This window comes from Sinocyclocheilus grahami, unplaced genomic scaffold, assembly GCF_001515645.1.
Source record: "Sinocyclocheilus grahami isolate Dianchi unplaced genomic scaffold, SAMN03320097.WGS_v1.1 scaffold54.1, whole genome shotgun sequence".
Lineage (NCBI taxonomy): Eukaryota > Metazoa > Chordata > Actinopteri > Cypriniformes > Cyprinidae > Sinocyclocheilus > Sinocyclocheilus grahami.
In genome coordinates this window covers 634,182-645,320 of record NW_015505233.1, presented here as the reverse complement: position 1 = coordinate 645,320, position 11,139 = coordinate 634,182, and the positions used below count along the sequence as shown (strand labels likewise).

Here is an 11,139-nt window from a genome sequence, read left to right as displayed (position 1 = left end):
AACATACACAACTATTAGACAATCATAGCAGTGGGCGTTTACTTCCGACTCTACAATCCACCACACCTATTCAAACAGAGTGCTCCGATGAGGAGGGTCAAAACAAAACAGAAAATAGCATATTACTTCTAAATTACTATGTTTTTTATGTAAAAATCTTGATAACATAAGTGGACCTCAGAGAACAGTACAAAATAAAAAACAAAAGCAGTTCATGACCCCTTTGAAGACCAGATATCTCTGAATGAACATTCTATTAATGTTACTGGAAGAATGTTTGCTCATAACTTTGAGAGAACCTCACCATAACATTAGCCAAAGTACTGAGAATGTTCTCTGTTATCTGGGTATATGCCTTAACTGTGAATGTCAAGAACCAACTCTAGATGACATTTACATTAAAGATATCTAACAGACCCCCCCTGTGTGAAACCTGTTAAGCGGTGGAAATTGCTGCATAGTTCTTGTAAACAGAGGTCCAATCAATCCACGGCAATTTTAGTGGTTGCAGAGAAGCTTGGCAACCACTGCAACATTTGCTTTCAACTCTCTCTAAGCCTTCAGCAGTTGCTTGAGGGCTCAGATGTGGATACAGTAAGGTATCCGGTATCCGAGGACAGAGCAATCGCTAATTTCACTGATACGTGAGACATGAAACATCGGAACTGTGAAGATAATGTGTTAAAGATTCATTTGACACAAATTCATTTAGCTAAAATGCTTATTTCTATAACTCTTACAGGAATAATATGCAAAGAAAAAATACTTGTCCAAATATTCTTAGAGTCCAATCACTGATTTAGGAATACACAAAAGGAATAACATTTCAGTGGCACCATTCACATATCATCTTGACCATCAGGCGTGTGTTATGACTGGACTCCCATAAAAGGTGCAGAGATCAGCAACTGGGCCATTCTCCCCAGGGATTTCAGCTAATAAGAGCAATCGTATTTATAGAGGCTCATTTTAATGCATCACCTCAATCACTGGCCATCTCACCCTGCAGCCCCTCAGAAGCCCATTGAGCCACTGAAGGTGAGTTTTACTCACTATTACAGATGGCAGGCTGTTCTTTTTATCCCTTAAATTGGTTTTAAGATCCCACGGAAGAGACCTAGTTTGCAGAGACCATCATTTTAGCATGTTGTGTCTATTTTAAGAGGCGTTTGTATTTCGTGGATAACACCTCACTGATTGCTTTAGCCTGATATGTTGTAACATTTTTACGATTCTGTTTACTGCTTTTAAGACATAAACAACAATGTCTACGGAACGATTCGACTGCCATTACTGCAAGGACACTCTGCTGGGAAAAAAATACATCCTAAAAGAGGACACACAATACTGCACAAAATGCTATGAGAATCTGTTTGCTAACTGCTGTGAAGTATGTTCTTTGCCAGTTGGGTGCAACTCTAAGGTAGGCATAAGCAATTACTGACATCATAATTCACACATTTATATTTGAAAATGAAATTGAATTAAAAATATTTTTAATGCAATACAACCATAAATCAAAAATTTTGAGAGAACAAAATTCCTTTTTACAGAATGTGATTTTTAATTTTTTTTAAATGAATGCATATTTAGAAGACTATTCTTTTGTGTTATAGTACATTGGCATTATATTTCAAAACTCTCTTCTGACCAATGTAATCAAAATAATAGAAACACTATCTTTTTTTAAATGATTCTTTTGCTATTGGATCAAATGGGAACACAAATTATATTTGTTGTAGTATCCATTCACCAATATAGAAGTTTACCCAACTATGACTACTTTTGCTTTTAAGAACCCTGGACATGTGAAAAGGATCCATTAATTAAAGAATAATGAGTGACAGAGAGTCAGAACAGATTTGCAAGCTTTTAACTAGACTTTCTCTGCATGCATAATGAAGGATCTCTCCTACAAGGACCGGCACTGGCATGAAAATTGCTTCAAGTGTGCCAAATGCAGTCGATCATTGGTGGACAAAGCGTTTGCTGCTAAAGATGACCTTATGCTTTGCACCGAGTGCTATTCTCATGAGTATTCCTCAAAGTGTAACACCTGCAAGAAGACTATCATGCCAGGTAGAACTCTTTGTATTTGAATATTTTCTGAAGAAATTAAATGTAACTAGATTTATTTTCCTAAAAATATCTTACTAGCATGTTTTTCTTTGTATTAAAAATAGGGGGTTTATCAAGTTCAAATAAAATATGAAGGATCTTAGTCTATAAAGGTTGTCTTCTGTTCATGTGTTAGGATCACGAAAAATGGAGTACAAAGGCAACAGCTGGCATGAGACGTGCTTTCTGTGTCAACGCTGTCAGCAGCCGATAGGAACCAAGTCTTTCATCCCTAAAGATAACAATTACTTCTGTGTGCCTTGTTTTGAGAAGCAATTCGCCTACCAATGCTGTGCTTGTAAAAAAGTAAGTCATATACTGTGTGTTTATGAAGGAATCAGACATTTGAAAAACTGTTATTCAAGTTACAGTTCACCCAAAAATGACCCACTCTCTTATTGCTCTAAACCAGAATGTTTTTTTTCTAATGTGGATTACACAAAGAGAAAGGTTGTGAAGGTCTTTTTTGAACCTTGAACGCTTCGCCCTCCATTCAATGCACAATTGCATGGAAAAGAACAAGCAGTACATTCAGGTTTGGAATGACATTAGGATGAGTAAACAACGACAGAATTTCAGTGCTAACTCATGTCAACTCGCAACTATTTTATGTTTTGGTGAACTGGTGGCTAATTTGTATGAATTCATTCACAATCATTTGTAGACTTATAGACGATTTGCAGTTAGGTTTTGGGAAGCAAATTGCCTCCTAATGCTGTGCTTGTAAAAAGTAAGTCATATATATTTGCGAAGGAATCAGACAGTATGAAAAGACTCAGCCTCAGTATGAAAAACGATTACAGTCCATTAAAGTTATAGTTCACTCAAAAGTTAATCACCCTCATGTTGTTCCAAACCAGTATGACTTTATTTTTAAATGTGGAATATGAAAAGAGAAAATTTGTGAGAGAAAATAAATATGTATTTATGCAGTTGGAGCTTTCAAGATTCAAAAAGCATATAAAATCACCATAACCATATTAAAATCCTTAACAAAGCTATAATTTGCCATCAAAGACACGGAATATAGCATATGAATCGAATGGACGACTACTACTATCATACTTTATAGTGCTTTTGCATTCTTTTTTTAACCTTGAAAGCTTCATTCCCCATTTATTACAATTGCATGGAAAACTGTTTTGGCAAATTGGTGGGTGAATCCTATCAATTCAATTCTCATTCATGCACTTTCAGTTTATTTATAGTTAAAAATCTTTCAAGATTCAAAAAGCATATAAAATCACCATAACCATATTAAAATCCTTAACAAAGCTATAATTTGCCATCAAAGACACGGAATATAGCATATGAATCGAATGGACTACTACTACTATCATACTTTATAGTGCTTTTGCATTCTTTTTTTAACCTTGAAAGCTTCATTCCCCATTTATTACAAATTGGTGGGTGAATCCTATCAATTCAATTCTCATTCATGCACTTTCAGTTTATTTATAGTTAAAAATAGAGAATGTTTACGTACAAATCACGTCATACAAATTCATATGAATTTGCCACTACGTGACATATTTACATTTTTTCAAGGATTGGATTGGAATTTTCACTTATGGGTGAACTATTTAAGTGTTGGACAATATTGCACATTTATTATACTGTACTGAGATCCACACTTTCAATTCTGTAGGCCATAACAACTGGCGGTGTCACGTATCAGGATAAGCCCTGGCACCGAGAGTGTTTCACTTGCATTGGATGCAAGAGACAACTGGCAGGCCAGCGCTTTACCTCGAGAGAAAACTACCCATACTGCCTGGATTGCTTCAGCAATCTGTACGCCAAGAAATGCGTGGGCTGCACCAAACCAATTACTAGTATGTTTTCATTCTTGACATCTGGCGGCTATTTTTATACGCCTCTAAATTGAAATTAAAAATTTCATCAGAATTGTACTTGACTGTAAAACAACCATGTGTGTGTGTGTGTGTGTGTGTGTGTGTCCAGGCTTGGCAGGTGCTAAGTACATCTCGTTTGAAGAGCGGCAGTGGCATAGTGAGTGTTTCACGTGTATGCAGTGCTCTGTGTCTCTGGTGGGCCGTGGCTTCCTCACCCAGAGAGATGACATCCTGTGCACTGACTGTGGCAGGGAGAAGTGAGCTCACCCGACTGGGTCAGACAACCACAGGAGCCGCACAGTCGTCCAAGTATAGTAGGAAAGCTACTGAGGGCAAAATAGATGTAGAATTGGGTTTCCGCTCAAATAAATGGAATGATGAATAAACACGAACAATGAATAGATTAATTATCTGTGTAGCCCGCTGATTAGGATGCTTAATGTATTGATTAATAAGCTTTCAACAATGATTTGGAAACAATTGTCTTTATAAAGCCTGAACCAGCATGGAATAATATTGAAAATGTTAAAAGTTTGTCACACGAAATGCACTTTTGGTCAATAAACTTTGTTTTCTTCTTGTCTACTGCCTGCTTTTTTAAGTCTAAAGATACATAATCATGCACAACCCCTACCTCTAGTAAGAAAGTAATATATTTAAAATACATTTATTTCATATTAAGTAGTTCAAATCTATTAACATAATTTCTGACATATTGCTCGAAACTTTATACTGATATAAAATGTACAATTAAACTTTATTTAAAGTACTACTTGTGCACAATGCACATTTCTTTGTATTAAGCCTAAAATGTGCTTTAATGTCACTACTGATGAGGATTGTATGATCCTTGAAAAACATCAGTCTTTAAATGCAAGTTATTTCAAGTATACCTGAAGTAAACTTGCAATAGTTCCACTTTAGCACATTCAAATATACTTCTTCAGTTGGACTACAGCACTACTTCCACACAATTAAAGTGCATTAAGCACAAAATTAGTTGTTTCAATTTAGCAGACTTCAAGTATACCAGTTTAGTATACTAAAAGTGCCTTTGCAGGGTATTTTTTTAAAAGTACATAAATATATCATATTTGTAGTATACTTAGAATGAATAAATGCATTTCAAATACAACTACAATGCATCCATTAAGGGACACCATAAAGAAGGTGAAAGTTGGGAAGGATTATAAATGACTTAAATGACTCTGGAAGCAAGATGAGTGATTCATATTTTGGTTCATTTTCCCTGGAGATAAATATTTAATATGCATGAAAACTGCTAATTTGTTGTGACTTACTTAGCATAAACAGTCAAAAACAAACATGATCTAAAGGCCACTACATTCCCATTTTGATTTAATTTTTTAAAGGTGCACTCAGTAATTTTCTGTTTCGCTGGCAAAATAGAGCGAGTAGAGGTACGTTCACGCCAAGTCAGAATTACATGATTCTGACTTGTAAAAAGCATTCACGTCCTCATAGAACTTGTAATTACAACTTGTAAACTCTGACATTTTCTAAAAAGCTCCGACTTGTACGACCTGACCGTTGTATCGTCATGTGGAAACACTCAAAATGACGGTAGCTTCAACTGTAGTGTGCACACTTAAATATAGAGGAAACTTTAACATTCATGAAACTTTCCTATGTACAAAAGGTTCTTTGTAGTGGAAAATGGTTCTTTAGATTATATTAAAAAAATTTCACTTAAAAAAAAAAATGCTTCTTTTAAGAAAGGTTCGTTCTTGTGGCCAAAATGGTGGTTCTACGTGGTTCTGTGTGAAAAAAAAAATCAGTTAATACATGATGAATCTGAAAATAAACAAACATGGGTGCCATCAGAATGAGAATCTAAATATTGTGATTAAAAACAACACAATAATCCACACGACTCCTTAATGATGAATTTGTTTACTACAAACACACAGCATTTGACTTTATAAAACATTAACAGATGGACTGAAGTCATGTGGATTGTGGATTATTGTTGTAATGGAATAAACACAGGAAGCGTGCAGGGATGTTTATAAGGTGCATGTGGACAGATGGGAGTGTGTGAGACAGGTGGCTCTGCCGCAGGAACCTGTGGTTCTGGCTGTGCATGGGACGTGTCTGTGTGTGGCCACTTGTGACAGATATTTTCTCCATGACTATCAGAGCCAAACCACCCTCGATCTTTTCCCACATAACCTGGGAAAGCAAAATATCATTGCCAACAAATGTGGAAAAGGAGAATTCATTTTGAATGGGCCTGGATGTTTGGGTAAGAATTTTTATAATTATAAAATTAAAATAAAATTATAATAGACTAAATAAAAGACTATTTACAATTATAAAATACATTTTAAACTTTAAGTGGCAAAACAAGGTAAATACAGTGTGAAAATATGCCAGTGCAATAGAAAAAGAAATACCAAGTGATTTAAGGCCTTTATCTGCATGCTTAAAATGACATTACATTTTATTTAATGTACTCACAATAATTAATTATATATTAAGTCCCAATAAGGAAAAAAAAATTTTAATGCTCTATTGCATTTTAAATGAACATACTCCTAAACTAAACCCTACCCTAATCCCAACTAATAGCATGAGCAAAAGTACATGTGAGATAAAAATGCATTTGCTGAAGCAAGCATGCTGTTTTAGCTTCCTTTTATACACTTTAAAACACATAAAATAAATATTTAACTAAAGGTTTTATGTCTCTAGCCTTTCTTAGACATTTGGCATTGTGCAACCAACCATCCATTCAGAGCCAGAGTAAAAGCAGTAAAACTGCTGACACCAACTTCCTCTCAGGATGAGAGTCACATGGCAAGGTCAAAATACACTTGAGTAAAAAACAAACGTCCATAACGCTGACAGCTTCTAGGCTAATGAGGTGAGACCGTTCTTTACTCATTTTATTTAGCTTTACTGCATGTAGATATCTGAGCTAATGAAGGCTGTTTTCCTTCTCTGCACAATGTACTAGGTTTCTCATTTATTTTTAGGTGTATTTTTGCAACTGAGACCTAAATTAAGAGTAAATAACCATGAAAGTCTTTAACCCTGAGCTAGTCTTTCAAAAAATGGCCTCTGGGAAAAGCAGAGACAAATTCAGCATTCAATGTTTGGAGTGCTTTGGTAAAAACCTCTATATAGGGACCAAAGAGGGAGTCGTTGAGTACCTCACTGTAAATAACACGAGTGCTGAAGAAAGCCTTTCAGTGCGGGAGGTGGGGAAGAGACAGATGGGCCGAAGCGGAGCAATCGGCCAGCTGACGGTGGTCCCTGTTCTGAATCATCTCTTAGTTCTCTGGGACGGTTCGGTCACGGTGCTTAACATGTTCTCCCTGGAACTCCTTCCTGCCCTGAAGAAAATACAGAACGTGTCACTCTTTTATGTCAGTGAATCAGCGGTTCAGACTGATTCCGTCGAGCTCATTGCAGCTTCGACCAAGAGGAAAACAGTGAGCGTTTATAAGGTGCATGTGGACAGATGGGAGTGTGTGAGACAGGTGGCTCTGCCGCAGGAACCTGTGGTTCTGGCTGTGCATGGGACGTGTCTGTGTGTGGCCACTTGTGACAGATATTTTCTCCATGACTATCAGAGCCAAACCACCCTCGATCTTTTCCCACATAACCTGGGAAAGCAAAATATCATTGCCAACAAATGTGGAAAAGGAGAATTCATTTTGAATGGGCCTGGATGTTTGGGTAAGAATTTTTATAATTATAAAATAAAAATAAAATTATAATAGACTAAATAAAAGACTATTTACAATTATAAAATACATTTTAAACTTTAAGTGGCAAAACAAGGTAAATACAGTGTGAAAATATGCCAGTGCAATAGAAAAAGAAATACCAAGTGATTTAAGGCCTTTATCTGCATGCTTAAAATGACATTACATTTTATTTAATGTACTCACAATAATTAATTATATATTAAGTCCCAATAAGGAAAAAAAAAATGGAGCCTTTTGTTGATATTTCTCTAATTTCATATGTGTCTCCTCCAAAGTTTCAGAAAAGATTTAAACAGAAGAGATTTATTAACATGATTACATTTTTCCAAGACCAGATAATCTAAGCTACAGTATTATGCAAGTTAATTTACCTTTAATATACTTTTGATATATTTTTGTTCGTCGGTTTGTAGCTGTATTTAAATTATTGCCTAACTGAATTCCATTTTTCTTTATTTTTAATTCCCCTTTTTTCAATTATTTAATTTTGGGAATTTTAGGATAAATACCTCACATTTAATTGACACAACTGAAAACTCAATTAAAGGAGTAGTTCACTTCCACAACAAAAATTTACAGATAATGTACTCACCCCCTTGTCATCCAAGATGTTCATGTCTTTCTTTCTCGCTAATGAGGTGAGACCGTTCTTTACTCATTTTATTTAGCTTTACTGCATGTAGATATCTGAGCTAATGAAGGCTGTTTTCCTTCTCTGCCCAATGTACTAGGTTTCTCATTTATTTTTAGGTGTATTTTTGCAACTGAGACCTAAATTAAGAGTAAATAACCATGAAAGTCTTTAACCCTGAGCTAGTCTTTCAAAAAATGGCCTCTGGGAAAAGCAGAGACAAATTCAGCATTCAATGTTTGGAGTGCTTTGGTAAAAACCTCTATATAGGGACCAAAGAGGGAGTCGTTGAGTACCTCACTGTAAATAACACGAGTGCTGAAGAAAGCCTTTCAGTGCGGGAGGTGGGGAAGAGACAGATGGGCCGAAGCGGAGCAATCGGCCAGCTGACGGTGGTCCCTGTTCTGAATCATCTCTTAGTTCTCTGGGACGGTTCGGTCACGGTGCTTAACATGTTCTCCCTGGAACTCCTTCCTGCCCTGAAGAAAATACAGAACGTGTCACTCTTTTATGTCAGTGAATCAGCGGTTCAGACTGATTCCGTCGAGCTCATTGCAGCTTCGACCAAGAGGAAAACAGTGAGCATTTATAAGGTGTGTGTGGACAGATGGGAGTGTGTGTGACAGGTGGCGGCTAATGAGGTGAGACCGTTCTTTACTCATTTTATTTAGCTTTACTGCATGTAGATATCTGAGCTAATGAAGGCTGTTTTCCTTCTCTGCACAATGTACTAGGTTTCTCATTTATTTTTAGGTGTATTTTTGCAACTGAGACCTAAATTAAGAGTAAATAACCATGAAAGTCTTTAACCCTGTGCTAGTCTTTCAAAAAATGCCCTCTGGGAAAAGCAGAGACAAATTCAGCATTCAATGTTTGGAGTGCTTTGGTAAAAACCTCTATATAGGGACCAAAGAGGGAGTCGTTGAGTACCTCACTGTAAATAACACGAGCGCTGAAGAAAGCCTTTCAGTGCGGGAGGTGGGGAAGAGACAGATGGGCCGAAGCGGAGCAATCGGCCAGCTGACGGTGGTCCCTGTTCTGAATCATCTCTTAGTTCTCTGGGACGGTTCGGTCACGGTGCTTAACATGTTCTCCCTGGAACTCCTTCCTGCCCTGAAGAAAATACAGAACGTGTCACTCTTTTATGTCAGTGAATCAGCGGTTCAGACTGATTCCGTCGAGCTCATTGCAGCTTCGACCAAGAGGAAAACAGTGAGTGTTTATAAGGTGCATGTGGACAGATGGGAGTGTGTGAGACAGGTGGCTCTGCCGCAGGAACCTGTGGTTCTGGCTGTGCATGGGACGTGTCTGTGTGTGGCCACTTGTGACAGATATTTTCTCCATGACTATCAGAGCCAAACCACCCTCGATCTTTTCCCACATAACCTGGGAAAGCAAAATATCATTGCCAACAAATGTGGAAAAGGAGAATTCATTTTGAATGGGCCTGGATGTTTGGGTAAGAATTTTTATAATTATAAAATTAAAATAAAATTATAATAGACTAAATAAAAGACTATTTACAATTATAAAATACATTTTAAACTTTAAGTGGCAAAACAAGGTAAATACAGTGTGAAAATATGCCAGTGCAATAGAAAAAGAAATACCAAGTGATTTAAGGCCTTTATCTGCATGCTTAAAATGACATTACATTTTATTTAATGTACTCACAATAATTAATTATATATTAAGTCCCAATAAGGAAAAAAAAATGGAGCCTTTTGTTGATATTTCTCTAATTTCATATGTGTCTCCTCCAAAGTTTCAGAAAAGATTTAAACAGAAGAGATTTATTAACATGATTACATTTTTCCAAGACCAGATAATCTAAGCTACAGTATTATGCAAGTTAATTTACCTTTAATATACTTTTGATATATTTTTGTTCGTCGGTTTGTAGCTGTATTTAAATTATTGCCTAACTGAATTCCATTTTTCTTTATTTTTAATTCCCCTTTTTTCAATTATTTAATTTTGGGAATTTTAGGATAAATACCTCACATTTAATTGACACAACTGAAAACTCAATTAAAGGAGTAGTTCACTTCCACAACAAAAATTTACAGATAATGTACTCACCCCCTTGTCATCCAAGATGTTCATGTCTTTCTTTCTTCAGTTGTAAAGAAATTGTGTTTTTTGAGGAAAACATTTCAGGATTTCTCTCCATATAATGGACTTCTATGGTGCCCCCGACTAGTTTGAACTTCCAAAATGCAGTTTAAATGCAGCTTCAAAGGGCTCTAAACGATCCCAGCCGAGGAAGAAGGGTCTTATCTAGCGAAACGATTGATTATTTTCTAAAACTTTTTTACAACGTATATACTTTTTAACCTCAAACGCTCTTCTTGTCTAGCTCTGCATGAACTCTGTTTTTTTCCCCGGTCCAAGACAGTTATGGTAGGTCTAAAAACTCCCATCTCATTTTCTCCTCCAACTTCAAAACATCCTACATTTCTGCAGAAGTACCGACCCAGTATTTACAAAGTGAACATGCAAAGAAGATCAAATGCCCTTTACAAAAAAATGGCAAAACAGCGATGTAGGATGATTTAGGACAATTTTGAAGTTGGAGGAGAAAATGAGATGGGAGTTTTTAGACCTACCCTAACTGTCATGAACCGGAAAAATGCAGAGCTAGACAAGAGGAGCGTTTGAGGTTAAAACGTATATAAATAGTAATTTTTTTTTTAAATAATCAATAGTTTCGCTAGATAAGACCCGTCTTCCTCGGCTGGGATCATTTAGAGCTCTTTGAAAGCTGCATTTAAACTGCATTTTGGAAGTTCAAACT

At 36.3% G+C, this 11,139-nt stretch overlaps 2 protein-coding genes across 3 annotated transcripts in view; both read left to right on the top strand.

Annotated features, from left to right (window-relative positions):
- Positions 1-967: 967 nt before the first annotated feature.
- Positions 968-4,519, top strand: fhl5 (four and a half LIM domains 5). Of its 2 annotated transcripts, none has more exons than XM_016269680.1 (6): positions 968-1,038; positions 1,253-1,390; positions 1,905-2,079; positions 2,255-2,424; positions 3,767-3,953; positions 4,084-4,519. In XM_016269680.1, exons 2-6 carry the CDS (start codon positions 1,265-1,267, stop codon positions 4,233-4,235), a joined length of 810 nt encoding a protein of 269 aa, XP_016125166.1. In that variant the 5' UTR covers positions 968-1,038; positions 1,253-1,264; the 3' UTR covers positions 4,236-4,519. The 2 variants fall into 2 exon arrangements, with proteins under 2 accessions (XP_016125166.1, XP_016125165.1); XM_016269679.1 differs by having other exon boundaries at positions 1,253-1,423.
- Positions 4,520-9,103: 4,584 nt separating this feature from the next.
- The window catches only part of LOC107583674 (transforming growth factor-beta receptor-associated protein 1), a 9,754-nt gene continuing 7,718 nt past the window's right edge, over positions 9,104-11,139 (top strand). Inside the window, exon 1 of the mRNA XM_016269957.1 lies at positions 9,104-9,801. Coding sequence (XP_016125443.1) covers positions 9,138-9,801 — 664 coding nt within the window. The 5' untranslated portion in view covers positions 9,104-9,137. The remainder of the gene's footprint in view (positions 9,802-11,139) is intronic.